Below are 27,446 nucleotides of genomic sequence, written 5' to 3'. Positions count from 1 at the left end.
CAGCGGAGGCGCGGGGAGTCCCGGGAGCCGCCGCTGCTCGGGCAGCTCGGGGATCCTCGGGAAGCCGCAAAGGGGGCACAGCCACCCCCTCCCCAGCCACGCACACCAGATAGCAGCTATCTCAATTTACAGCAGCTGCGACCCTGGCTCGCCGTCCGCAGGGGCGGCGAAGCGATGATCCTTTCTTATATTACGATAATTACTTTAGAAAGCCTGACTCACATAAAAAGTATCTATAAAGATTTACTCGCGGTTTTGTCAGTTTCGAAATAGGTTTCTCCGTTTTCCATCTACTCTAAACTTGCTGGTTTTAATCTTCAAAACAGTCATTGGAAAATAAAACTGGGGGAGGAGAAGCATTTCTATAAAGAGCTTAACCAAAGCACATTAAATATTTTCCCAACATCACCAAATAAACAACAATTCTCCAGCTCCCTATAAACTATTTAAAGCATGTCATATCATCTCTTCTGCTCTAGCCAATGTACTTTCCTTTTAATTTACAAGCTGATTAGAGCAGGGGCCTGTCTTTTTGTATATATTTGCAAAATATTTGGCACCCTTTCAGTCAGTTCAATTCACCAACACTTAAAATTGCATTTAACTTCATTATTATAGGTAGTCACTTTTCGATTTTTCCTCTCTTTTGTAGAGCTACTGCCTGTGAAAGTGCTTCTTGTAAATGGTCTCAGCAGTTGTTGAAGGTTTTCAGCAGAGGAAACCTCTTCAGATGAAAAAAAAAAAGCAGCACTACGGAAATCTAAACTCAGATCTCAGGCTATACAAATTGGCCCAAAAGAAAATGGGAAAATCTCCTTAAGAGGAACATTTTTAGTTCACTAAAAAATAAACTTTGCTTATAAATGATGAAAGTTATTATCATCAGAGGATGTCCTGTACCAAACAAACCTCCATTAGGCTGGGAAGGATAAAACAGGCTAGACAGCCCTTAAAAAAAAAAAATCATCATGTCTTTGATTCCCAAGATATCAACCATGTCTGTTTCTGCAGTGCTGTCAAGTAAATCTGAGTTATGGATGCTCTAAAAGAAGCCAGCAAGGAGAAAATTCAGCAAGTGAAAATTAAGAGTGTTATCCATACTTCACAAAAGTACATTTTCTTTTAAGGCTCTTAAGCTTCTGCCCTGTAACATGGTATGACAATTTCTTAGAAGAGCAAGACCAATGAATGTGATAAAGCTGTGATCATCAGAGCATGCAATTGCATGACAGATTCTTTTTACTGAGCTTTTTGCTCTTTCTGCAATGCAGTGTCCATCATTTTCACTAGAAGAGCTTTAACGTCTGGAATGCAACCTCCTAAAACTGCCAATGCCTCAAGGTGGGTGTTGCACAGTCTGAACTCCACTGCTGAAACCATTTTCTAGTATGTTTATGTATCATGTCTAACCTGATCAAACAGACACAGGACAGTTGCTTGATTTAATACAGTATCCACACTTTGCTCTTTAATGGAGGTGACCTGGGAAGTTCTGTAAAAAGCAAATACCTCTGTCTGAGCTAGAAGGACTGGCTGGCTAGGGAGCTCAGCCACAGCAGGAGGAAAGTAAGCCCACTGAGAGAGTTTTCTCCTTCCATACGTGCAAAAGGCCAGGCATCCATCAAAACCAACAGCCTGGTCAGGAAAAGCACAGTTGGCAATGTTGTTTTTGCATTTTTGCCAGTGTGAAAGGAACACAAACTGGTATTTCCAAATCTAGCCATAGGAAAATAGAGCATATTTCTTTGAGAGTCAGTCTGTAGTCACTAGCTGTAAAATGAAGAAACCTGTTAAAAAAAAAAAAAAAAAAAAAAAAAAAAGCTGGGGGGGGGGGGGACGGGGACAAAAAAAAGCACTGGTGCCATAAAGGTTGTGAGTGTGAGTTCTCCCTGGCTGGAACACCACACAATGAAACAGGAGATGAAACAGAGTTTTAAGCAGCTGCCAATCAATTATATATATAATTTTTTTTTAGGTTGAGGGGTTTTTTTCAGTTTTTGTAACTCAATTTCCAGTTCTGTAATAATTTAGATACCATGTACTCTGTCAGAATAAACACCATTCATTGTTTTCCTTAATCTGCCTTATTGTTTTACTTTCTCTGACTTCTGATGCATGATCTCAAAAATACTCTTACAAGCCCAGGGTACCTTGGTCCTGCAGATTTCTCCATGGAGAGAACTTGTGAAATCCCAAAGTGTTCAATTCCCAAGAGGACTTCTGAGGTCCTTGAAAGACTGAGATGCACGATTTCCATAAAGCTGTAGGAATTGCTCTGGGGGTTCAAACCAGTTGCCATCTCAGCACACAGAAATCCCCTTTGCCCAGTGTCTCTCCAGCAAGCAGAAAAAAAATCTACATAATGACCATTTCAGTGTACAATAATGCCCTTGGACAGACAATGCTCTTTGGCTCCATTAACTTCTCTGTACTCATCAACAGCCAGGTCTGATTTCACTTTTGTCTTTCATATCTTGAGAAGCAGCAAATACAGCAGCAATTTGTCACAGTCAAAGAGATACAGAGTGAGAACACATTGGTGAGACTGGAGCTCTGCAGTGCCCTGAAGACCACAATAGCCATGGAAACCTTTTTTCCTCAAATTGAGCCCAGCCCTGAGTAGTAAAGTGTAGAATTATCCCTGTTTCACATCATCATGTGGAAAAGAAAGACAATTTTAAAGCCAGAGAATGAATGCAAGTATTTGTCCCACCATCTGGGGGAGATGATAGAGGTGAAGGAAGAGGGAATATGAGGGGGATGGTAAAAGTTGACAGAGACCTTCTATTTTTCTGGAGGAATGCTTTACATTCCAGCAGCAAAAATGGAGGAAGCGGACATGAGAATTAGATCAGAGAGGGGAAGTAAGAAGATGGATGAAGTGCAAGACTGGAGGAGCAAACGAGTCAATTATGAAAAAGAGGAAGGAACTGTGTGCAGAAATCAACGAGGAGATGGAGCTCAGGGGAAGAAACAGCAGCCAAAATGTTCTCAAATCAGAGATGCTGCTGGGGTGAGAGAGACAGGAAAGAATTGGGATATTTCAGGTAATGATAAAACTGTAAATTCCTGTCCTCTGTATTTATTTGTACAGGGCAAATAAGCTCTGTGTCACCAGCCCTATTCAGACATCTGAGCATGGCACTGCTACAAAGGACAGATCAGCTATGCCAAAGCTGCAAACTGTTGGTGTGCATTAGAGAAATCAAAAGCAACACATGAAACTCATGGCTAGAGAGCAAGAGGAGAAAACTGTGGGTCGTGCCTGAAAACCAGACAAATAGATGAAGCAGAAATAAAGCTAAATGCCCATAAGGAACCACAGAATTTGGAGGCTCAGAAGAAAGCACCACTGGATGAGGGAGAAAGGCCAGAAGTACATCAGTGACCTGTACTCGTGAAGGGAGGAGGAGATGGGCTGATGCCATATAGATTTTAAATCAAATAAAATGCTTCCATTGCCCAGAAAAAGCTCTCAAATCCAGAAAAAAAAAACAATGTTCTTTCTCCATAAATTCAAGAGCCCCTTACAGGAACTCATCCTCACCTCAGCATTGCTTAAGGGCTGGTATGTCAACAGAAGTGAGGGGTGAGGTGCAGAATGCCTAACCCAGGCACAGAAGCTTATTGCCCAGAAAAAAATTGTAGGGAAAGTGCAGCACAGACATCTTTGTCCTTTTTACCACAGGCAACTGGGTGTTGGCTTGTATCTTCACCCTCCACAGTCTCCCTTCTGTTAGTGCTTTAGAACAGCAACAATGGAGAAAGCTAAAAATAAAGCTATATAAGCAATATAATAGGCATGCAATTGCATGTCTATTTTCTTTGAAAAAAATGATGCTTTATTTCCTGTTCAATGGAAAATACAGTTTGATGTTACAACTGTTAGGTTTTGACTGAGTGCAGAAATTTGACTGAAACAATGACATTTTCCCCTGTATTTACTATTACCATATGTCAGTGATTATATATTTTAGTTGCAAAAATGAATTAGATTTCATGGCTTCTTCCAGCTAGATTCTCTTGGAATGGACTGTCTTTTGTTATTAACCAAAATGCTTGGAAAATAGTTTAAATCAAAACAGCAGACTTTTGGTATCATTTCAGAAGAAAACTGGTTATCACAAACCAAGTGCTTAACACATCATCATCCAGAAGGCTGGGTAAAGCCTTGCAAAGCTGCAGCCATCATGGCCAGGATAGAGAAGGAGGGTTAATTAAACATCACAGGCTTAGAGATGGAAAAAGGAGAGAAAAAAAAGACACTGTTTGAAGCTGTCTTGCCTGAGGTCTTATTCCTTCTGCTTCTGAAGTTATCACATATCCCACATCACAGTGCTTATTTCACTTAGGGTAAATATCTTCTCTAAGCTGCCTACAGAGCATTAGTGACAATCAGATTGCACACATGTCCCAGGAGAAGCCAGCCTTGCCCTTACTAGATTTCCTCCCGCTTTCTGAGCAGGAAAAAAAAAAAAAAAAACCTGGCTGTTTTTTTTTTTTTTTTTTTTTTTTTTTTTTTTTTTCTCCTTCTGTTTCCCATCATGATTTGGATTGCTAACATTTCTATCCCCACTAGGAGTCCCTGGTGGCTCCTGGCCCTTTTCTAGAGGACCAGCGGACAGCAGAGCCCCTGGGCTCCCATCAGCCAGGAAGGAAGTGGATTGCATCCCACAGCCTCACAGACTCCCATTTCAGACCTTGGAGTCAAGGTGATGTAAAGAGACTTTAGGAAACTCCCCGTGTCCATGCTTCCCACTTGCTCCAGGTCCTGTCTGGACCTGAACAGCCAGAGCTGGAAGAGGACAGCAGTGACTAGAGAAGTCACCACTGGCAGGTTTGTGGATATTTTGGGCTGTGACACAAGCTGCAGAGGGACCTCAGTGGTGGCAGACAGTGTAAAGCAGAACCTGAGCAGTGCTGGTGAGTGGGAATCAGGTTGTCATTCCTAACTGAAGAGTTAGGGAAGAACAGGTAAAAGAAGCAGAGTTCAGCAAAAGAGAAGGACAGCTATGCTGTGCTTGCTGAAGGACTCAGCAGGCAGGATACAGCCAGGACAGCCTCAGTGAGAACACTGCAAATTCATGTCATACTTTGCCAAAGACTCAGTCAATTGAGCATGTGCTAAAGCTGAGTTTGTTTTGTCTTATTTGGAGCTTTGGAAGATATTTCCTATCTTGACTCATTGAACACACTCCAACCACACACCTGGAACTTCTGGAGTGCATCCCCTCAGCAAGAGGCTGGCTAGCACGTCGTCACTTATGCAGGGCAAATCCTACTGAAAGCACATCTGACCACAGCTTTCACACCAGTTTACTTTTACATGTAGCACATGTAAGCTAACATCTGGCAAGAAGACAACTATGTCCTGATCGAGATGGAGCTCATAGCAACAGATGGTGTTTGATACTGCAGGACCAGAGAGCCTCTACCTTAAACTCAGCATTATTTCTCTTCTGAGTTTTTACACCCTCTGGTCAAATCTTTTTCTGTGTGGAGCCACTGTCACTATGGCTTTGCAGTCCCCTCAAGACCAAATACACTCTCAACCTGCAGGTCACTGCCTAGTCCTAACATCCAGGTGATTTTGCTCCCATTGAGGCATGTCAGTGCCTCATGCAACCAGTGCTGATGAAACCATTATACTGTAGATCAGTATAACACGAGGTTATCAATGCCCTGAACCAGACAGTGCCTCCAGTGCAGGAGGAAACTTTCTCTTCAAGCACACAGCAGCTCTGCCTGCAGGCACGTAAGCAGCACCGGTAGTTAGCAATCTAACAAACAACATCTGGTGCCTGTTTGGGGGCAAAGGATGGAAAAGCCAGCAAAGAGTAGCCTACAGCACCAGCTCCTCAAGACTGAGATTTTCATACCAAAGGGAAAAACTTTTGGAAGAGAAAATCCAGCGTCAAAACGAACGTTGCTATGACTCTGGAAGATACAAGATGTAATTAACTGAGTCTGCAGCTTTACACAGTTACTGTCCGCATTTTTTTTTTTTCTTGCCAGATCGTTATTTTGCCAGTAGAAGTGCGGCGAGAGATTGCCACCTTGTGGTTCCTTCTCCAGTAGTCCTATGTTTCTTTCCCACGTGCTCCAGGCTAGACCAGTGGTTTCAAAACCGCTGTCCAGGGATTTCTAGTGACAAGGGAACTATGGACAAGAATACTTTTGAGATACTTAAATAACTAAAAAGAGCATGTCTGTAATTGACAGTCTTCAGTTCTTATACTGAGAAACTTATCACTAGAAAACTAGAAACTAAAAAACCTTGCAATTTCTGTGAATCTGTGAAATTAATAAACACGAGTAACTACTGGCATGGGTACAAAGCTCCCAAATAGCAATACAAAACGCTTTGGCAGTGATGCACAAAATCAGATCGTCTCTACAACACTCTCAGCACCAAGAAGTCTGCAAGAAATTCAGGGCTGATGACAGCCTGCCCTTGCTAAAATATGGAATTATCTCAGACAGTAGTTCCCACAAGGTCCTCATAAGGAAAGAGCAGCCATGTGCTCATCCCCGCCACCCTGCAGATAGGAAAGCACAAGCAGGCTGTGCTGGTCCTGCTCTGGGTACTGCTCAGGGCAGCTTGTGAGATCTGTCTCTCAGGCAGCATAACCTGGGGCAAGATCTGCACGAATAGGTTATCAATTGGCTCCTTCATCAATCGTGCCCAGGTAGAGCACCAGGTAATATTTCCCCAGTGGTACTAAAGGCGAGTTAGAAAGTGGAAGATCAGCAAGAGCCTGTGCAGCAGCACACAGCTCCTGTGAACTTCCAGTGAATTTAGCACATTTGGAAAAAAAAAAAAAAAAAAAAAATATATATATATATAGCTGCCTCTCAGAGAGAGAGAGAGAGAGAGAGAGAGAGAGAGAGAGGAGCATCTTGTCACACAGAAAGGAGCACAGATCCCCCTGGTAGCTTTTCATGCCAGTCTGCCTGCTGACATACTGACACAGAAAGTGACCTATTTTCATAGTAGCAATAAAGAGGATTTATAGCAATAATCAGGATTTTTCAGGTTCCTTTACCTCCATGACATTTTCTAGCTTCCTGCTTTGCCACTACTGAGCCTGTTGCAGTTGTAAGTGCTTTCCAGTTCCCCAGCTTCGTTTCAAGTTTGTCGTGAATGTTGGTCCAGAGAAGACACGAAAGTTTAGAGAGTCACTAAGTGCATTCTTCAGCACATACTTCTGAAGCTGATAAACCCTAGCAACATTCCCCTTCAGGTCTAGACATGAGAATAAATGTAGTTAGTGTTGTACATTTGTTTCCAAAAAGGACTAACGATTAAAATCTAACGATTTTTAAAAGCCTGCATTAATAAAGCCCAAACAAACGAACAAAAAAAAAATCAGACCATTCCCACGGGAAGAAGAGAAATTAATTTGAACTGAAAAGTTGAAGAGTAGGGCCTGGACAGATAACAGAGGGAGACTGAACGCAAATTGCAGGTCCAGAGGCTGCTGGCAGAAGCCCCTCAGCAGAGCGCACGGTGCAGGGGTGGCACGGGCAGTGTCCCTGACGCCGGCAGCCAGCGTGCCCGCGGGTGCCCGGGGCAGAGCTCGCTGCTCGGGCCCGCTGCCCACGCTGGCTGCCGGGGCCGGGGGCTGCCCCGTATCCCCACGTGTGCCCCGGTGCAGATCCGCCAGCATCTCGCCGGGTGCGGGCAGAGCGCGGTGCCGCCGCCGCGGGGATGCTCCCGCACGGGCCGTGCGGGGCGGGTGGGCGAACTCCCCGGTCCCGGTTGGCGGCCCCGCTCCGCCGGCCCCTCCCGCCGGGGCGCCGCAGGCCGGCTCCCGGTCGCACGTGGCGCGGCGGCCGCCCGCCCCCCGGCCCACGTGTGCCGCCGCGCCGTGCAGTGCCGTGCCGTGCCGTGCCGTGCCGGCTCCCCGCTGCAGTCCCGGGGCGGCGGGCGGGCGCTGCGCTGCCGGCACAGCGGCATGGCGGCGGCTCCGGGCCGCGGCGGCGGCGGCGGCAGCTGGGGCCGGAGCCGGGGCGCCGTGCTGCTGCTCTTCTTCTCGCTGTCGCCGCGGCCGCCGGCCGGGGCCGCCTGGCTGCTGGGGCTGCGGCCCGAGGACACGACGCCGGGCCGGGTGTCCCTGGAAGGCGGCGCGGTGCAGGCGGCGGAGGGCAGCCGCTTTCTCCTGCGCCTCTACTTCCAGCCGCCGCCCGAGGGCAACGGCAGCCGCGGGCCGGCGGGGGAGCGGGAGCCGCGGCTCGTCTTCATCGAAGAGGCGGCGGCGGGGAGCACGGCGGGGAGCGCGGCGGCGCGGGGCCCGGCGGAACGGTGCCGGGAGCGCAGCGCCTGGGCCTCGGACGTGGAGGTGGTGGGGCCGCTGCGCTCGGGCGGCGCGGCGGGCTCGGCGCTGGCCGAGGTGCGGGTGCGGGAGCCGCGCAAGGGCGAGGCGGCGGCGGCGCCGGGCGGGCGGCTCTTCTCGCTGTGCGCCTGGGACGGACGGGCCTGGGCGCACCACGGCGCGGCGGGCGGCTTCTTGCTGCGGGTGCAGCCGGCCGCGCCGCCGCTCGGCGCCTGGCTGCTGCCGCTGCCCGAGGCGGGCTGGCTGCGGGCGCTGGGCGCCCTGCTGCTGCTGGGGCTGTCGGCGCTGTTCAGCGGGCTGCGCCTCTCGCTGCTCTCGCTGGACCCGCTGGAGCTCCGCGTCCTGCGCAACAGCGGCTCGGCCGCCGAGCGGGAGCAGGCGCGGCGGGTGCAGGCGGTGCGCGGCGGCGGCGGCACCTACCTGCTGTGCACGCTGCTGCTGGGGCAGGCGGGGGCCAACGCGGCGCTGGCCGGCTGGCTCTGCGCCTCGCTGCCCGGCGGCGGGCCCGCGGCGGCGGCCGGCGGGCCGCGGGGAGCGCCCTGGCTGCCGGTGCTGCTGTGCACCGCCGCCGTCTTCCTGGGCGGAGAGGTGCTGCCCTACTCGGTGTGCTCGCGGCACGGGCTGGCCATCGCCTCCCGCACGCTCTGCCTCACCCGGCTGCTGATGCTGGCCGCCTTCCCCCTGTGCTACCCGCTCAGCCGCTTGCTGGACTGGGCGCTGCGGCAGGAGCTCAGCGTTTTCTCTACGCGGGAGCGGCTGCTGGAGACGCTGCGCGCCGCTGGCCCCCACGGCGACCTGGTGCGCGAGGAGCTGGCCATGGTGCAGGGCGCGCTGGAGCTGCGCACCAAGGTGGTGGAAGATGTGCTGACCCCGCTGGCCGACTGCTTCATGCTCCGGGCCGATGCTGTGCTGGACTTCGCCACCGTCTCTGAGATCCTCCGATCTGGCTACACCCGCATCCCAGTCTATGAGGGTGACCGGCGCGACAACATTGTCGACCTGCTCTTTGTCAAAGACCTGGCCTTTGTGGACCCTGATGACTGCACTCCCCTACAGACTGTCACCCGCTTCTACCGCCGCCCGCTCCACTGCGTCTTCAATGACACGCGTCTCGACACGCTGCTTGAGGAGTTCAAGAAGGGTGAGGACGCCGGGCCACCCTCCCCAACCCCTCGGGCTTCCCCTGCACCCCTCTGCACCCCCAATGATTTCCAGGTCAGCAGCCTCCACAGGCAGCCCCGCATGGCCTCCTGGCAGGATGTGGCAGGTACCAGGGATGCTGGGGGGAATTGGTCCCTGCATGTGCTGGTATGTCGATGACCCTGGTGTCACCTGGTGGAACATCCCCAGGTGGATTGAGGGCCAGCAGTGATGTACCTGTGATGTTACGAAGACTGTGAGAGCCTTTGGCCTCTCAGGTTGCAGGTGAGCCTGTCCCCCAGGGGCTGATGTGTCTGCAGTGGCCTGGCAGCATGAGCATGGTACCTGCCTTGCACCATTGCCCAGACAGCATTTGCTGCTCTGTTCTGTGTGGAGGAGTTCATGACAGAAAATTGCTTCTCATTACTTAGCTTTCACATTTTCAGCTTAGCAGTGAGAAGGAGATCTATGAAGTGTTTCTATGCAAGTGGCTTAAAGGAAGAAGAAAAGATTAAGCCTTTAGAAAGAGCTGTACTTTTTTTGCAGCTGTGACAGCATTCATAATGCAGCAGCTGCCAGCAGCCCGAGAGATGCTGAGAGCTGTATTTCATTAACCATACCTTGAGAATACGCAGAGCATGTGTTTTTCCCTCCCACTGGGAATTGTGTTTTGCCGCGTGCTCCTCGCTACGTCAGTGTGGTGGGTGAGTCTGAGCGGTGGCTGCAGCAGTGACAGGCTGCATTATGTAATGCATGAGGGCAGCACTTGGCTCCTGGGCTGCCTGGCGCCACTCTGCCGCAGGCAGAGCTGATCATGTGAGAAAGGCCAACCTGGTCCACTCCAGATAAAGAGAAAGCCCCTCTGTGCATCATCTCCTGCTCGTATTTAGAGGTGGGAGGAGGAGAGGATGGGACATTTCTCAGTGTGCCAGGAATGTGCTCATCAGATACATGCAGGTCAGCATCTTCTCCAGATATGTTCAGCTGTGCTCCCACTACCACTCAGTTCTGTATGCCACCACCTGCCCTCTCTGCCCCTCAGCAGAACTGGAGACTCCTAATGGAGAAAATCAGAAAATTCCTGGGTTTTATACAAGACTCTTAGCAAAAGCATGGAGATTGTTCTCTGGGTTCAACCTTGGTGAGCTGCAGTAGTCCATGCCTACCCCCTTCCTCCCATGTCTCTTGTCTTCCTAATTCCTTATGTGCTTGGCAGTTCCTTCCTAACTGTATTTTCCTGCAATAGCACTGAAGTTCACCTGAGGTCTCTTCTGCCTCTCTTGTACAGAGATGTCAGATGATTTTGGCACACTGTCCCTTGGTCAGGTTCTCCTGCAATTTATAGGATTTACTTTGATACACTTCCCCTTCCAAATTCCTTCTACAGCCCTATGGATCAATAGACCTATAAAATTTGACTTGTGGTTGCTGAGTTCCCTGCCCTTTGCTTGCTGTCCTCTCTGCCCTTAAGCAGAGCTGTTTGGTGTGTGCTGCTCCCTGAGCTCGTGGGATTGGTAACAAACTTTGCTACCTGCCCTGCACATTCGTATATTGGTCTTCATCTCAGATGAAGAATATCCATCCTTCTTTAACTTTGTTTCATTAACTTCAGGTTATTCCTCCTTTTTATCTGTCTGCTGTTGTGGCCTTCTGGGGTGTTTTGCTACAGCCCCTATTTAGAGCTCTCCCTAAATCTTTTTTCTGTTACCACCTCATTTCTCCTTGTCTTTTCTAGACTACATGGCTGAAATGCCTTGCTTTTGTTCTTCCTATGTAACTCTGCATGGTGTTTAGCAATTCCAGCTCTTTCCCCAAATGTTCTTCTTCCCAAGAATCAATGTTTTCTTCTGATTCATCTTTCCTCTATTTGTAGGCATTTGGTCACCCCCAGTACCCTGAATTTGCAAATAGTTACCCCCCAGCCCAGCCCTGAACCCTCCTAAACTCTATTTTTCCAGTTCCAAATACAGGTTCTCATACTGGCTCCCGCACTGTGACAGATGTTAGCTCCCAGCTGCCTTCAGCTCCATCCACTGCTGCATCAGCCCTGTTCACTTGACCATTTAATTTTTAAAATAAAGATTTCCCATTTGTAATTAAGAATCTTGATCACTGTCTCCTTTTCTGTGTCCATTTGAATTATGGTGAAGTATCTTGTTTGATCCAATCAAGGTTGCTTTCCATGGCCAGGTCTTCTGAGACACCTTCACTAATTAGAAAGTAGGCTGATTGCTTGTTGGCTCAGCGAGTGTTTAATGAAGGCATTCATCACTTCACACATCCAAGGTGCCTGCAGGACAGCAAATGTTCCCACTGATAAAGTCCAGCCTCTTTCTAGGAAATTAAAGTCTCTGGTAAGGATGGGCATTAATAATCACCTCCTTATGTCCCTCACAAGCCAGCTTTTCTTTTCTTTTCTCATTATTAACTCAAAAAATGTTGTGTCTTTTATTTTATCTTGTTGTTTTGGTATTATAAAGTTCATTCAAAATTTCTATAACATTTTCTATCCTTCTTTCCTGGATAGCATTGTGTACTTCTGATCTGTTCCACTAATGATTAATGTTCTGCCACTTCCACTATACCCATAATGTTATTTTTTTGCATAGTGTATAAGTAACACTATTTCACTGCCACAGCTTCTTGTCACAGTACACAAACATTTGTTCTTTCTTCCTGAAAATGTCAAGGGATTATTAAATACAGCGCTTTGGGACTCTTGCTCACTCCTCCGACAGCACTTTCATTTTCTGTCTCCTACTCACTGATATCTCACTATTATCCTTGTTTACCTGAGGCATTTCTTTTCTCTTGTTGCTCTGTCCCAGCTATGAAGATAATCAGCCTTTTTCCTCTTTGGTTTTCTTTAGCAGGGTTTGAGAGAAGTTTTCCTTCCTTGGTTTCTAGGTATGCTCTTACTAACCTCATTTGAGTGTAGTTCATTAAGATGCATTGGTGTTTACCTTGATTTTAATCCACAGATGTGTCACAAACTGCCTCTCCCCCAGCAAGACCTTTCACAGACCTGCAGCATCAGCTTTCCATTTAATTTAACATTTAAACTGTCTGTGATACTTGCACACACTCAGTAGCACCAAGGGAGCTGCTGGCCCAGTGTGGTTGTGGCACCCAAGAGCAGCTGTGAGCTCATGGTTAACAAAACCTGTTCCATCACAGCAGAACTGGTCAAACTCCTCACCTCTGCCTTTTCACAACCCTGCTGCTGCAGCCACTATTTGATTTCTCTTTCAGTACTGATTCCTGCAGAGGTGATTAAATTGAGGGTCCTGATGAGAACTGGGAATAAAACAGAGAAGAATCCAAACAGCACCAGAAGGGTGGTCTGGCCTGCAAGAGAATAGTGTAGACTCCAACCCACAGCCCAAATGAAGAGGGCAGCTGCAAAAACCATACAGAAAAACAACATTACAGCAGTGTGAGACAGGTTCTACTGAAGGAAGGAAATACTTGTGCTGTATTTGGCTTCATCTTTTCAGCAAAAGTTAGCAAAAAGAACTCAGGAGTAATGAAGGCTGGATATCCAATTTGCCATCCTTTCATGGAAACTAGACACAGTCTTTTGTAGAAGGGATACGTTGTTGTGCAGCATTAACTGAGAAGTGCTATGTAAAGGACCCTGAACAAAGTGTGTCCCCTCTTCAATAGAAATAAGAAAGGACCTACCAGTACAGTAATTTTACCACCTGCAGCCTGGTGAAGGAAGATGAAAATACTGAAGGAATGAAAAAATTGGGAGACAATCTCTTGGCAATTTGTATTGGTACACCTTGGAGTACCTGGCTTTATTCTGGGCTCCCAGGAGAAAACACCTAATACCAAAAAAAAAAAAAAAAAAAAAAAAAAAAAAAAAAAAAAAAAGCAGCATATTTAGCAATTTTGAAGCTATGTCGAGAGGCAGATGAGCTTTCTCTAGGATCAACTTTACTAGGGAATTTGGAGCTATGAGGAAGGGTTTATGCATTTATTCAGTGTGAAATGTTGTGGGTGATACAATCTGTTTCTCCTCCTTTCTTGAAGATAATGCATGTTGCAGCTCCAGTCCAGTGATATAACTCCTCATGTGAATCTCTTCTGTGAGGTCCATCTCCTTGTTTTGTAGTGCCTCTGGGAAGTCATTGTCTTGTCCCTTCCTCAAGTTGTCTATGGGTTTTGTTGACTGATTTCCTGGAGGGGTCTATGTACAGCACTGGGACCCTTTAGCAAGTCACTTTCCTCTGTCAGAGGAACAGTAGAAATTTGCTCTTAATGTTCATTTTCCTGCAGCAGGGCAGAGGCTGAGCTGCAACTCAAATTAGCCTTCTGTGGCTTGGCATCTTTTAAGAGTTACTAAAAATAAATCTTCCAAACCCCAAACTTTCAGGCTTAGCAGGGAAAACAACCTGTCCTGTGGAGGACAGCTCTGCCCTAGAGTCTGTCTTTACATTTCAAAATGTTCCACGGCCTCTATTACACTTCTGCAAATTGAATGTAGCTGGAGAAAGTGCTTACAATTGCCAGGAGTTGGGGTCAATACCATTTCAGATGCTTTTTGTACCATCTTTCTGATCCCACAGGCATTGTAAGCACACAGGGTTGCTTCAAATTTAACTCAGCTTTCAGGAGATTTTTGCAACTGTTATAATCACTCTGCTGGGCATCTTGATGAGCTGCAGCCATGACCTCCCAAGGCAGTTGTATGGGTTAAGGAGCCAGTTTTACCCAGGAACTATCACCTGGAATGTGATTGCCAGGCTGAGAGCAAGTGAGTTGCTGATAGATAAAAAATGACCTGCTGCAATTCTGCCTGAAACATTACTGTGCTTTTCCCACTAAACCTTGCTGTGTAAACCCTGGACTGCTCTACCCCACCCCAATAATCCCAGGGTCAGGCCTGCTCTGGGCAGGCATTCAGCAAGGCAGGAGAGAGCCAAGTCCTTGGGGGAGAGGGCACCTTGCCACCCACTTCCCTCTTCAGAGCTAAGGCACCTTCATCCTGAGCTGTTGGTACCAGGTCAGGATCCTGCTGCACAACAGAGGGAAGATGTGGTTCTGTGTCCCTCTAATCTTCTCCTTGCCCTCCTGATCTGCAATGGTAATAGATCAGCTGTTCCAAATATTCCATCATGCTTGCAGTTTTCCTTAGGATTAAGAAAAGCACGGAAGGAGAATATGAGAAAGGCTACAGACAGATGTAAGCAAGTGAAGTTTTTGTGTCCAAGACAGGTTTGGTTCAGGGTTTACAGTTTTTCCTTTGCATAGCTCTTATTCCTGTAGAGCTGGGTGACCCTACAGCCCTCTTGATTATTTCCTCCCTGCTTAGATGTGCATTTCCTCTAGACAAAATATGTGCTTTCACCCACGGTGCAGAGCTGTGGTAACACAGGATCACACTCACACATTTCCAGTTTAAGGTTTTCAAATCAGGGTCCCCACTTTCTTCAGATGCAGGTCAGCAAGAGGGCACAGAGGTGCTGGCAGCCCTTGTGAAGAGCTCTGAAGAAAAGCACACAGAAAATAGATTTCAGTTACATCATGGTTGTTTCACAAATCAACTTTATTTAATTTTTTTTCCTTCCATTTTGTAGCTGTAAGTGGTTCAGGCACAGGTTTGTACCTTTGATCTCCTAATAACAACTTCAGATCTTACCGTAAAATTTATTAAAATTAATTTCATGCTTAAGATGTTCATCCTGGGGAACAAGAGACAGGGCTAAAGCATCTTTAACATTCCTCTGGCAGGGTACCTCTATAAAAAAATTATAAAAAAGTAGTCTGGGCTATATATACTCAGCAGCACTTTCTTTCCCAGAAGTCAAGGCATTCTATCACTGGGGAAGGTGGTTTGAGGTGGATCTATGAGCCCAATGTCATTTAGGTGCCTATGGAAAACAAGGCTCCTAAAAATGGGCGTAAAAGCTTTGGACATCTCTTCAGATGCTTGCTCCATCTGGAAGCTCTCAGCTGTTTATATTAGCTCTGTAATTTAGCATTTTGTGGCATTAACTTTCGACTGAAGCTGTTGTTTGAAAAGAGCAGATTTCATGTAGCTCATAAAGAATTTAGTGCAGTTGTTTCCCGTGCTGAGCAGACACTTAATCAGCGCTGGGCTTCCTGTGCGAGAGCAGCGCCGCGGAGCGCGGCTGAGCTGCTCGCACCAGGAGAGTTAATTGCCCATTTGTTCCGGCGTTTGCCAAACCAAGGCTTTGATCATCAAGTGTTTCACTGTGCTTCCCTGCATCAGCCACAGCCCTGTAAAGTTCACATGTGACAGCTTGCTAGTGGGGAAGCAGCTCACCCTAATAATTCATCTCATTTGAGCTATCAAGCAGTGGTTACAATAGCACGGTTTTTGTAATCGGTTTTACAGATCTTAAAGCTGTTTCAGATCAAGTTTGGGGGTTTGTTTAAATGATTTACCTCCCTCTGTTGTGCTCTTACTGAGGCTGACGTGCTGGATAATGGCTGCAGAGGCAAATGACCTCTCTGGCATGCCCAGGTCTGTCCCCATGCCACCCTCCCTTTGACATTGCTTCCATCTCATTGCCCAGATTCTTGTACGTGCTCTAAAGTCCACGGCTTTTCCTCCTGTGCAAATGTAGCAGCTCCCAGGGCCGGGAAGAGGGATAGAGCTGAGCTTGCCAGCATTGCCCAGGACGGAACAAGCATACCATACAGCCAAGACACCTGCAAACCCCCCACAAAATTTATGGGGTCTGTTAAAAAGCTGATGGGAGGAGATACAAGACCCAGTCAGGTCAGGGGGGTGGGACACAACTCTGCAAATGATCTCATGTCCCTCAGGTGGGAAATTGGAGCATGTCAGCCCTCTCCAGAGGGGAGCAGCTGCAAGCAGCACTCGCTTAAAGGACGAGACTGGCTGGCATTCAGGGCTTTTTGTGACTGGATACCAACTTGGGCTGGGATCAGCCCTCTGGGTATGGGCAGCAGCAACCGCCCTGAGCTGCAACAATTTTCCATTGTTGGGTACCTGCTCCGTTTCTAACATGGGTGTTAGGCTGGAAACATGAACCTGGAGGTTTGGAGTGTGAATACAAGTGTTTATTTTCTGTAAAAATAAAGAACTCTGGAGTGCTCTAACAACCCTACTGGCTCTGCCCCCAGTGCAGTGAAACCATGGGTCTCCTTCCAGGCTAATGGTGCTGGGTTATTTCTAAATAATCTCATTTGCAGCTATGTGAACATGGAGCTTGAATCACATTTTTAGTGTAAATTGCAGAGTCGATGTAGGTATTTGGCCAAAAAAAGAATTGCCTCCATCACTCTCTGACTGCCTTTCAGTAGCACCTAAGCTTTTTGTAAGGACTTGGTGGTTTTGGGTTGCATGTAAATGTCATTAACAACAAGCTCTCAGCCAAAAGAAATAAGTTTTTCCCTTTGCTCGCTCACCCGAGGACTTGTAGGAGACCAGATGGCCCCAGTGCTTGGGAGCAGAGTTTGGCAAAGGACACATTTTCAAAAGCTGGACTTTGCTAAGATGAAACGTAGCTGTTGCTGCTGTCTTGCAGCCAACTCCTCTGCTTTTTTCTTTTTAAGTACTGTGTTGCTTTATTACCCACTGGCAGAACAGAAAAGATGCACAAACCTATGTATGAAAGGAGTGAAATAGCCCACTCCAAAGAACACACTGAATTTTCAGTGCCCCAGGGCTATTGATTTGGTTTTTTTAAAGTGCATCTCAGTGCTACTTTCTGCAATGTTATGTTCTCATTTCTAAATCTGTAGGCGTGGGAGGCAGTGAGCTGCTCTCTGAAATCTTGCAATAAAAGCTTGGTATGAGGAGGAGGGAATTTATACTGTGGAAAATGCCCAAGATTTGCTGTGAGAAATGTATAGCGCCGATCTTCAGCTGAGAAATGTCGTCTGCTCGTCTCAGATGCAGGGCAGGGTTACTTGAAGGTCACATGGTCCCCAGCAAGACGTGTTTGTGGGACTGCCAGGCTGCTCTGGGTGTGCTTGTCCCTGCACCTCTGAAGGGACAAGCCTGGAGGCACTTTGGGTGAGGGAGGAGCTGCACACCAGGCAGGATCCCACCCTGTCACATCTTCATGCGTGAATACTGCTCGCATCCCTTGTCAGGAGCTGCAGGAGAGCTTGTTGGGATGGGTTTGTGGAAGTGAATGCAGAGGCAGCTGCATGGCAGAGGGGACCTGCCCCCATTTTGGGTGACCAAGGAGCTCAGCACTGAGGCCCTGGGGAAAAGAAGATGTTAGCAGTATTTTTGGGTTTGTGCAGGCATTGCAACAGGAGACCCCAGGGATGCAAAGCAGAGGGAGCAGAAGTTTTTGGCTGTGGTGCCACTGAGGATGCTTTTAAGTAAAACTAGAGGTTCAGAATCAGTGTGCACTGCTGAGCAGTGTGGGAGCCACATAGGCAGTAAAAAACTAGTGCTGTTCCATTTACAGGTCCAAGAACATGTTGGAGCTAGAAACCCAGAAGTTCCTTGTGGCTTGGAAGCTGGTTCTGGTCAAGATGCTGAGCAGGACCATAAATCAGAGCAGCCAGTAAAGGAAGGGAGATGTTGAAAATGTCAAAACAGCTTACAGAGAGCTGGACATGCAAAAACAAATAGAAATGTTTCAAGTATGCCAAAACCAAGAAACTTGAGAATGTGTCAGCAGAGCTGCCAGCTTACAAGGGACAAGTGAGACAGCTGAAACTGTGATCCAGGAACACTGGAACTTCTAAGCAGGAGTCACCATCATTGCAGCTGAAGGTCCTGGTCCCACTCTGCTTGTTTAAGATGACATAGAGAAGACACTGTCAAGGGCAGGGCTTGGAGAAGAATTTCAGGTGCAAGCTGATGGCTTGAAAAATGTTCAGTGTCTGCATCCAGATGGTTCACCCAAGAGTTGTGCAGGAGTTGGCTGAAAGCTGCAAACAAACATGCATGTTTCTGCATAAAAACCAGCTGCTCTTTCAAGGAGATGGAGGCTTTGCCCATATTTTAAGAAAAAATGTAGTATTTTTCTACACAGTGATGGATAGAAAGATGAAGGGGAGCTGTTCCTAGCAATTTAATAGGAAAGATAATTAGCAACAGAATAAGAAAACACCAGGAAGATATGGGAAATCAGTAGAGCCAAGGACACATTCACATTTCTGTGTTGGAGAACATTGTCTCATTGCTCTGTTAAGAGTTGTTTCATGCCAGTGAAGCTGAGGGTAAGGAAGAGCTGGTATAATGTACCTTTCATTCCTGCACAGGAGCCTTTCAAAGAGCTGAACAGAGTGACTCACAGCCTGGGTAAAGAGAAAAGGTCCCAAAAAAGAGCCTACATCTACAGATCAGTCTGCACAGCAGCTGCCCTGTTAGGCTGGGCTGCATGTCCAGCCCTTTTCCTTGGGTAGCACAGGTGGGGTGGGTTTGGGTGCCAGTGTACTGTGATCTGTGCCTCACACCACACAAACCCTGTCTGCCTGCCTGCCCACCACACCAGGGACCCCCGGGGTCACTGGGGCAGGTGTCTCACTGCCACTCTGCTTTTCCCCTGCAGGAAAGTCCCACCTGGCCATCGTGCAGCGGGTGAACAATGAAGGGGAAGGAGACCCGTTCTACGAGGTGATGGGCATTGTCACCCTGGAAGATGTCATTGAGGAGATCATCAAGTCCGAGATCCTGGATGAGACAGATCTGTACAGTTAGTGTCCCAGAGCAGCTACAGCAGTTGCAGGAGCCAGGGTGGGAGCCTGCACAGACAGATGTGGGTAGGAAACAGGCCAGAGCAAATTGTGGTCCTTCCCCAGAGTAATTTGTGATCATGATGGGAAAGACAAGAATGATGGAGAGGTGCCGGTTAAGTGTCAGGGAGTCTTGAATGCTCAAGATAGAGAAGTACCAGCATCAGCAGTGGGTGGCTGGGCAGGGCCTGACCTAGGAACATCTGTGTTGTGCATGAAATGGGTGGTTCCCGAGCTCGTTTGCAACTCTGGGTAATGCATCCAACCAGGGCAGCCCAGGGCTTGTTCCTGAGGAGTAAGTGTGTTTCACAATCCTGCTCCCTGCCCTAGGAGCTGCTCCCAAGGCTGGATGCACAGCTGGTTTTATGTGCCCCACTGCTCCACAGCAGCCCTGCCATAGGGTGCAGTAAGACATGCCTGTCCATAAGTGTTCATGTGACATGGGGCCCTGCAGCAGCAGCAGCTTTGTGGCTGCTGCAGGAGTGACTGCTCTGCTCTGCCTGCAGCTGACAATCGGAAGAAGGAGCGGGTTCCCCACCGGGGACGCAAGCCCCAGGATTTCTCCATCTTCAGGCTCTCAGAGAGTGAGATGAAGGTGAAGATCTCCCCACAGCTCCTCTTGGCTACCCATCGGTTCATGGCAACAGGTACACTTGCCCTTGTGCCCACCCTGCAGCACCAGCCTCTCAGGGCATCCCTAGGCCATTCCTGGGTTGGGCTCCCCTGCACTGAACAATTTCCACCTGCCTGGACCTGCAGCCTGGACATTCCAGTGCCCTACCAGGGCAGGTCTGCATTTGGCTCCCCTCTCAGCAATGGGTGCTTAGGCTGCAGGAGCAGAGCCATGCAGCTCAGAGGATGAGGAGTTCCCAGCATATGGGGAGCTATGCTGAGCATAGCATGTGTGTGTTGCCTCCCTTCTAGAAGTGGAGCCTTTCAAGTCCCCTTACCTCTCTGAGAAGATCCTGCTGCGGCTCTTGAAGCACCCCAATGTCATCCAGGAGCTCAAGTATGACCGAAAGAACAAGAAGGCAGCGGAGCATTACCTCTACCAGCGCAACCGCCCTGTCGACTACTTTGTCCTCATCCTGCAGGTGCCTGGGGCAGCAGCAAGCAGAGGGTGGCAGGGCAGGGTGGCCCTGCCTTCTCCTTGCCACCTTCTTCTAGGCTGCTTCTGTCAGCAAAGATGCCCATCCTCTGGTATGGGATGGCATTGGTCCCTGCAGCCCTGGGTGGCTCAGGGGTGCTTGTCCAACAGGGTTTTCCTCCTCCTTCCAGGGGAAGGTGCAGGTGGAGGTCGGCAAGGAAGGACTGCGGTTTGAGAATGGGGCGTTCACCTACTATGGTGTCCCTGCCATCATGGCTGTTGTCTCCTCAGGTGAGCCTCTGTGGGCTCCCTCTGGCCCTGCCTTTCCTTCAGCAGCATCCATGGAGGCTAAACTGGTGCCAGGAGAGGGGGCTGGCCATGGGGTGGGGTGGCCCTGCTTTGGGGCATGGGACAGGAGCCCTTCCTCTGCTATTCCCACACCTCCAACTGTTCTTTCAGAAAACGATGTGCGAAAAATGGGAAGCCTGGCAGGATCCTCATTCCTATGTAAGTATTTTGGTTCCAGGCTGAGGCTCTAAAACCTCTCTGCAGCACTGGCTGGCTGGAGGAGCCATGGCTTTTCTCCCCATGCAAAACAGCTCAGACTGTGCCAAGGTAGACAGAGAAAAAGCATGCTGAGGGGCTGATGCAGCAAAGTCCCCACAGAGTGACTTGGAGATCCCTTTGAGGTGCCTCTGATGCCGTTTTGAAGTTTCTACCATGTGCCAGGTCTCTGCTGGTGGGTCCCAGCATGGCTGCTGCAAGGGGCAGTGCCCACAGGTGGGTGTGATTCTAGGTCTCAGCACAACACCTCTAGTCCCATTTGCCTTCCTGAGGCTCAGGGCACAGCTTGAACATGGGCCCTGCATTGGGCTGCTTGGGAATTGCAGAGATGGGTTGATTTACCTGTGAGGTATTTGCACTTAGAGGTGGGAAGTTAGTCAAGTGCCCATAAATTTCTTGCCTGCAGAGCTGATGAGTTAAGAAGCAGATTCCCTGCTCGCAGGAGTTAAGAGGGAGCTCTCATTAGGGGAGATTGAAAGGTACCCCCTACTTTGCTATAATCCCTACGAATGTGGCTCAGGGGCAGGTCAAGGTGTGCACGATGCCAGTCCTCATCCAAACCCTAGATGCTGCAGCCAGATCTGCAGATCTGCAGCATCTTACCATCTATGCTGATGGTAAGCTGAGATGCTCTCCCTGCCTAATCAAAGCTGGGACCCACTAAATTAATTCTTTAGGGGATGTAAAGAGGAATGTCATCAAGAGAACAGGAGGAGTTTCTTGGGACAGGTGGGTCCCAGTCTTTCTGCAGCTCTAGGGTTCACCTATTTCCTGCTGCTTTTTCTGCCTCCATGCAAAAGGCTGGCTCATGGACTGATGAATTAACCCCTGAGTGCACATTCCTGCTTCCTGTGTCCACAATGCAGTTGGTTTGGACAGAGAGAATCAGTGAAGTGGCCAGTTTGTGCCAGGGTGTGGCTGATGGCCCCGTGTCCTGTGTCCTAGGTGACAGTGCTCAGGGGCCCGCTGGGGCCCGGGCAGTGAGTGCTGCCTTGGCCAGGCAGGGCAGAAGGCGCAGTGGAGCTGTGCCAGAGCAGCCATGCATGCCTGCAGTGCCGCCTGCCGGGACTCTGCTGCTCAGGGCTCCTTCGCTCCCAGTGCTCGCCCCGACCCTGCCAGGAGGTGTTTTCTGCCATGCAGCCATTCCTGCCTGCAGTGGGACAGACCTGTGTCACACCCCTGGCCAGCAAGGAAGCAGACTAAGAGGCAGAGGTGACAGAGCATCTCTCTTGTGGTAGAGGTTGGCATCCTTTTTCCTCCTTGAAGGAAAACCTAGGAGTGTGAGTAGAGTATCACAGCTGTGAATTCAGACATCAACCCAGAGCATTTAACAGTTTGTTATTAATTAACTGTTGTTAGGTAACTGGTTTATCGCCAGCTGATCTTTGGCATTGGTGCTGTGTGGTGACAAACGCTGTGGGAGGGTCAGGCAGGGGGAGCATGGAGTCAGTGCTGGTGGTTATCAACTCATCCTTTGCTCCCATCAGGACAAGGTCGTTCTGGGCAGCGCTTTGTGCTGGTGTCCTTTTTATTTGCAGAAGGTTTTGATTCAGGGGAGGACACAGGACAAGAATTCCTAGGGGAGCAGCAGGGAGATTAGAAAAGGGCAAATTTCATGGGGGTTTTATGTTTGAAGCAATTTTAAAATGTTAATCACATAGGCAGCAGATAGTTCCTAGAGTGTTCAGCTGTGGTGCAGGCACAGTGGCTGGAGGTAGGGCAGGACACCTTGTGCAGGAGGGCTGGCAGCTGGGGGAATCATGGCAATGGCTGGAGGAACAGGCTGGCAGCCAGTAGGCTTACATTTCCCACTACTTTCAAAGTGGGCAATGGCAGTGGTGAAAGCAGAGACTGGCAAGTGTTAAGGAGTGCATCACTCACCCTGTGTGTTGGTCCCTCTGTGCTCCCCATCCCTTGTGACGTGACCCAGGAGTGCTGTGGAGGGCAGCAGGCACTGGGAGGGGGAATGGCCTGCCCTAGAAATTGTCACTGCTACTGTAACCCATGTCAATAAAACATGGAAAGTGAGTGTCTATGATTTACTTTCTCTGTCACAATGCAGCCCCAGATGCAGGGTCCTGGCTTCTTGCAGTTCCTGCAAGGATCAGCCCTCAGTGGGTAGCTCTTCTCGGCATCAGCTGAAGGCTGTTGAGGCCCAGGACTTTGCAAGGAGCTGCAGGCAGCCTGACATGAATCCCTTTGCTTTGCATCATCACCCTGAAGAGCTTCTGTCAGCCCCTGCCTGCAGCTGTGGGGCTGGGGCAGCGACTTTTGCAGAGCATATTCCTTCTCTGCCATGTGCCTGCACACACAGAAGCATCCCAGATGCCAAGAGATTTAGCTTTCACCCATTTCCCAGGTGGCATAAGCTGACCACAAAGTCCCCTATCCTGGCTATGGCTGGTGAAGGGCTAGAGCCAAGTGCCAGCACTTAACCCATGGGGGAAAGACGTTTTCTACTCATGCCAGGGCTCTAGGAAGTTGTGTGACTCTGCAGACAGGCCTGGCAGGAGCTAATCCCCCCCTGCCAGCCTCACCTCCCTTTACCTCATCATAGGGCAACCTGCTGATTTACAGCTTTCAAGTCTGTTCCTGATGGTGGCCCTGTCCCCAGGACTGATGAGCAACTCTCCAGAGCAGAAGCAGGAGGGTGTAAAAAGGGTGGGAGGGGATGGTGGCGGCAGCAATGGGAGCTCAGCTCAGGACTGCTGACACATGATTTTTTTTCTCATTCTCCTTCTTGATCTGTATCCCACCCTCACCTCTATCCCTCCCTTTCCCCTGGGTCCCCTCCATCCTTCTCCCTCCCTCTCTCTGCAGTGCCTGTCTCAGTGTCCCGTACTTTCGCCTTCAGCAGAGGGGACTCCCTGGCTGGCTCTCCAGGTAACAGGACATGGCTTTGGTCAGGGACCTCTGCATGGGACAGGCTCTTTCCAGCACCCTGTCCACAGTGCCCCAAGCCCTCTCCACCCTGCATGCTGGGCAGTACCCACGGCACTCCTGGTTGGAGCACTGGTGGCAGACTGGGGACGGCAGTCCTGCCACAGCCTCCCCAGTGCAATGCAAATCCCTGGGAGAATGGGATGGGGACAAGGGGGAGCCATGGGCAACTTGGGCTTTCTTTGGTGTGCGCTTCCTGTAATATCCTGCACTTAGCACTTGGGGTTTTGGCTTGCTGCTTTTGGTGACAGTGACCTGCAGCCCTGCATGCCTGCTGCCCTGCCCCCCCCTTGCTTTCCGGTTAATCAGGGTAATAAAAAGGCATTTTAGCAGCAAAGCGAAGTCAGCACAACGTCACCTATGCAAGGAACGAGCTGCCTTTGTTCCCTAACAAATCACTGACTAGACAAAATCCATCCTGCTGTTTGTCAGAGGCCATGCCGTGTGTCAGAGGCCATCAGTCAATGTGAGTGACAGGCCAGCTTGCCATGGCAGCCTCTCCCCCTGATCTGTCATAGTTGGGGTGAACAGGAGCATGCCCTTGAGGCAGGTTAAGCAAATACTCACAGGCTGCCAGCTGCAACCGGGACAAGTTGTGCCAAACAGAGGGCCAGCGTTAACAGGAGGGCTGTCAGTGACAGGCAGCTGCCCTAACCTCTGCTGCTGGCACCGGCTCAGTCCTGCCCAGTCCCTTTGGTGTGTGTGGGGCTGGCCTGGCACAGGCTGCACACTGGTGTGCACTGGTGAGGACAGGCTGCAGTCCCCCTCAGGACCCCTGCCAGCCCCATGTCCTGGGGAAGAGCCGCTGGAGGTGACTGGTTCCACCTTGGCCCTACACCAGCACTGGGAACCTGAGCAGAGAGTGAGTGTGTGCGTGTGTGCTGTCCCCTCCTGCAGTGAACAGGTCCCCGTCCCGCTGCAGTGGCCTCAACCGCTCCGAGTCCCCCAACCGGGAGGACTATGGAGGCAGCAGCACGCAGCTCCACAGCAGCAGCAACAACATCTACACGCCCGACTACTCCGTGCACATCCTCTGCGACGTGCAGTTCGTCAAGGTATGGGCAGGGCTGGCAGGGACTATCCCACCCTGGCCACCCCTGTCCAGGCACCCTCTTGCCCCACTGTGCCCCAGGAGCCTGGTGGGTGCCCAGTGGGTGCTGAGGAGTCCTGCACTCACTCCTGCTGCCTGGAGGTTTGGAGCCACCAAGTCTCCGAGAGGTCCTGGGGGGCTCGGTGCCCGCTGAGCTGGGTGCACGTGTGTGTGCCCAGGTGACCCGGCAGCAGTACCACAACGCGCTGGTGGCCAGCCGGATGGACAGCTCGCCCCAGTCCCCCGACATGGAGGCCTTCGACAGGGATTCAACCAAGGCCTCGACTGCTCGGGGAACCCCGCAGACACCCAAGGAGGACCCTGCCACCCTCCTGAATGAGAGGAATAGCATCATGTGTGAGTCACCCTACAGCATTCCTTCCCTGCCACAGGCACAGGTTGCATGTCCCCTAGGAGGGTCTGTGCTGGGACCCTCTGGCATGATGCACACACCACCTCTGGGACGCAGCAGCACATGGACTGTGGCTCGGATGCTGTGCAGGCATTCACACACACACCTGTGGATCCACACAGCTGCCAGTGTAATTCCTCATTGCCTTGCACTCATGTCCCCGGGGTCCCTGGCAGCTGGAGCTGTGCCATGGCTGGCATCCTGCCACATGCTGCCCCAGGGCACAGCATCTCCCTGCCCTGTGTCCCTGCAGGCAGCCGCTCCGAGGGGCTGCGCAGCCCCAGCGAGTCAGTGTTCCTGCGCATGGAGGGCATCCCCTTCATCCAGGAGGAGCTGGCTGACAACGAGGAGAACAGCAAGCGGCAGAGTGAGTCTGGCCGGGGGACACACACACCTGACCCCGGGGGTGGCGAGGCCACGGTGCCCTGAGGGCTGCAGCCATGCTGGGCTTTTGCAGACAGTGAGTGCTGCGGGACTGTCCTGGAAGTGGAGTCCCCGGGCAGAGAGGCCGGGACCAGCTCATCACCGAGCAGCTCTGAGGAGGCGCTGGGCAAGAGGCTGCTGAGATCCCTCAGTGAGTGACTGACCCAGGGATGGCACACCCAGGGGAGAGCTCTGCCCCGGCACCCCACTGCCTGTGTCAGCTGTTCCCCAGCCCTGTCCTGGGGATGCTCTGCATGGGGCTGGTATGGAGCAGGGGACAGCCTGGTTCCCTGTCAGTGCCTCAGCAGCAGGCAAAGCCACCTAGGGCTTGCTCAGGCAGAGCCAGCCACTAGGTCCTGGCCCAGCCCTGTGCACCTCTGCCTGAGCACCCCTAGCTCCCAGCACCCCAGCCCTGAGCACCCTTGCTGCTGCAGGTGGGCGCAAGCAGCGGACACCGTCGGAAGATGAGAAGTCGCCAGAGGAAAGCTCCAATCTCGCCCCATTAATCACCTGAGCAGCAGTGTGGCCAGAGCACGGTGCTGGAGGCCCATGCAGACTGGAGGTAGGAACCTGCCTCTTGGTGCAATGTTCCTTTTCCAGCAAGTGGGAGGTCACTCATTTTAAATAGTGTAAAATCTAGTTTCAGGCAGCAAAGCCAGATGGGGTTTGGAGCCCATGCAGGTGTGTGTGTTGGTGAGGGCTAGAGCGAGGTCAAGGGATATGGAGTAGGGTCTGCTTTTCACAGCAGACTGGATGTCAGAGGCTGAAGTGAGACCTTGGCTCATATTTTCACTAGAATCCTGTGTCTGCACCAGTATACCCCTGGCTAGGAAAGGTGCTGCAGGCTTGAGCAGCAGCAGGTCAGGGAGGGCGAGCTCTGGCCCCCTGCAGCAGGCTGTGCTTGTGTTTTGCAGCTCTGCAGCATGGGGGTCTCCTGCCGTGAGGCTCATGTCCAGCAGCAGGAGGTCTGCACTCGCTCGCTGCCTGCCCGCCCGCTCGTGCCGCCCCTCCCTGCAGGACTTGTGCAGAGCCCCATCCCCAGGCGAGAAAGGATGAACCCCGGCAGGATGAACCAGCCAGGCAGCCTGCACCAGCCAGCTGGAGCCCGAGGGCCCCTGCCCAGCCGCTCCCTGGTAGCATCTGGTCTCAAGAAAGAGGTGGAAAAAGGAAAGGTGAAAATGTGTCTGTCACGGCATCCCTGCAAGCAGTGCAGGGAGGGGCAGCCCGACCCAGAACTGCCCTTTACCATCATTTACCATCCCCGTCCCAGCGAGGCCCGGAGCCCCGCCGTGCTGGGTGCTGCAAGATGTGGTCCCCACCATGAGGAGAATGTGCAATTTGGGGGGTGCCACGCGCAGCTCAGGGCCCCAGCACACGTTTATTTGTGTGACACGCCCGCTTGCAGCGCCTCGCCCACGCTGACCATCACAGCCCAGCACTCCCGGAGCCCTGCCAGGCACAGGGCAAGGAGCCCCGCTCCCCCCGAGTGCAGCCCCCTCCATGCTGCACTGGACCATCCTCCTCTCCACACACGCCTGCTGCTGTGAGAGAGGCTCGCACCAAGACCTCGGGGTGGGACAGACCAGTCAGTAGTTTTTGTAGAGGCTCAACGCAACGGGGATATCAACATTAAAAGTGATTTTTCCCTGATTCTCTGTGTCCATGGGTGTAGGGAAGATCCATACCCAGGGCCAGAGGTGGCTGGAGGAACAGGACTCACTGAAGGGAGCAAGAGAACAGGTCAGCAAGTGCTGC

General features: G+C 50.8%; 1 protein-coding gene across 2 annotated transcripts; it reads left to right on the top strand.

The window, feature by feature from the left end:
- Nucleotides 1–7,843: 7,843 nt before the first annotated feature.
- Nucleotides 7,844–27,340, top strand: CNNM1 (cyclin and CBS domain divalent metal cation transport mediator 1). Of its 2 annotated transcripts, XM_079313135.1 has the most exons (14): nt 7,854–9,477; nt 18,992–19,135; nt 19,682–19,822; nt 20,100–20,269; nt 20,454–20,553; nt 20,722–20,769; nt 20,992–21,042; nt 23,647–23,709; nt 24,664–24,821; nt 25,036–25,213; nt 25,522–25,635; nt 25,726–25,842; nt 26,126–26,253; nt 26,606–27,340. In XM_079313135.1, the coding sequence occupies exons 1-13, from the start codon at nt 7,959–7,961 to the stop codon at nt 26,203–26,205; spliced, it is 2,883 nt and encodes a 960-aa protein (XP_079169261.1). In that variant the 5' UTR covers nt 7,854–7,958; the 3' UTR covers nt 26,206–26,253; nt 26,606–27,340. The 2 variants fall into 2 exon arrangements, with proteins under 2 accessions (XP_079169262.1, XP_079169261.1); XM_079313136.1 differs by lacking the exon at nt 20,992–21,042 and having other exon boundaries at nt 7,844–9,477.
- The last annotated feature ends 106 nt before the right edge of the window (nt 27,341–27,446 follow it).

The sequence above is a fragment of the Erithacus rubecula genome (genome assembly GCF_903797595.1).
Source record: "Erithacus rubecula genome assembly, chromosome: 9".
NCBI lineage: Eukaryota > Metazoa > Chordata > Aves > Passeriformes > Muscicapidae > Erithacus > Erithacus rubecula.
This window is presented reverse-complemented; position numbering and strand designations above follow the sequence as displayed.

Coding starts and splice junctions, on each gene's coding strand:
- CNNM1 (XM_079313135.1), top strand. CDS start 7,959: ATGGCGGCGGCTCCGGGCCGCGGCGGCGGCGGCGGCAGCTGGGGCCGG. Junction 20,770..20,991: donor GGCAGGATCCTCATTCCTAT/GTAAGTATTTTG, acceptor ACCATGTGCCAG/GTCTCTGCTGGTGGGTCCCA. Junction 25,214..25,521: donor TGAGAGGAATAGCATCATGT/GTGAGTCACCCT, acceptor GTGTCCCTGCAG/GCAGCCGCTCCGAGGGGCTG.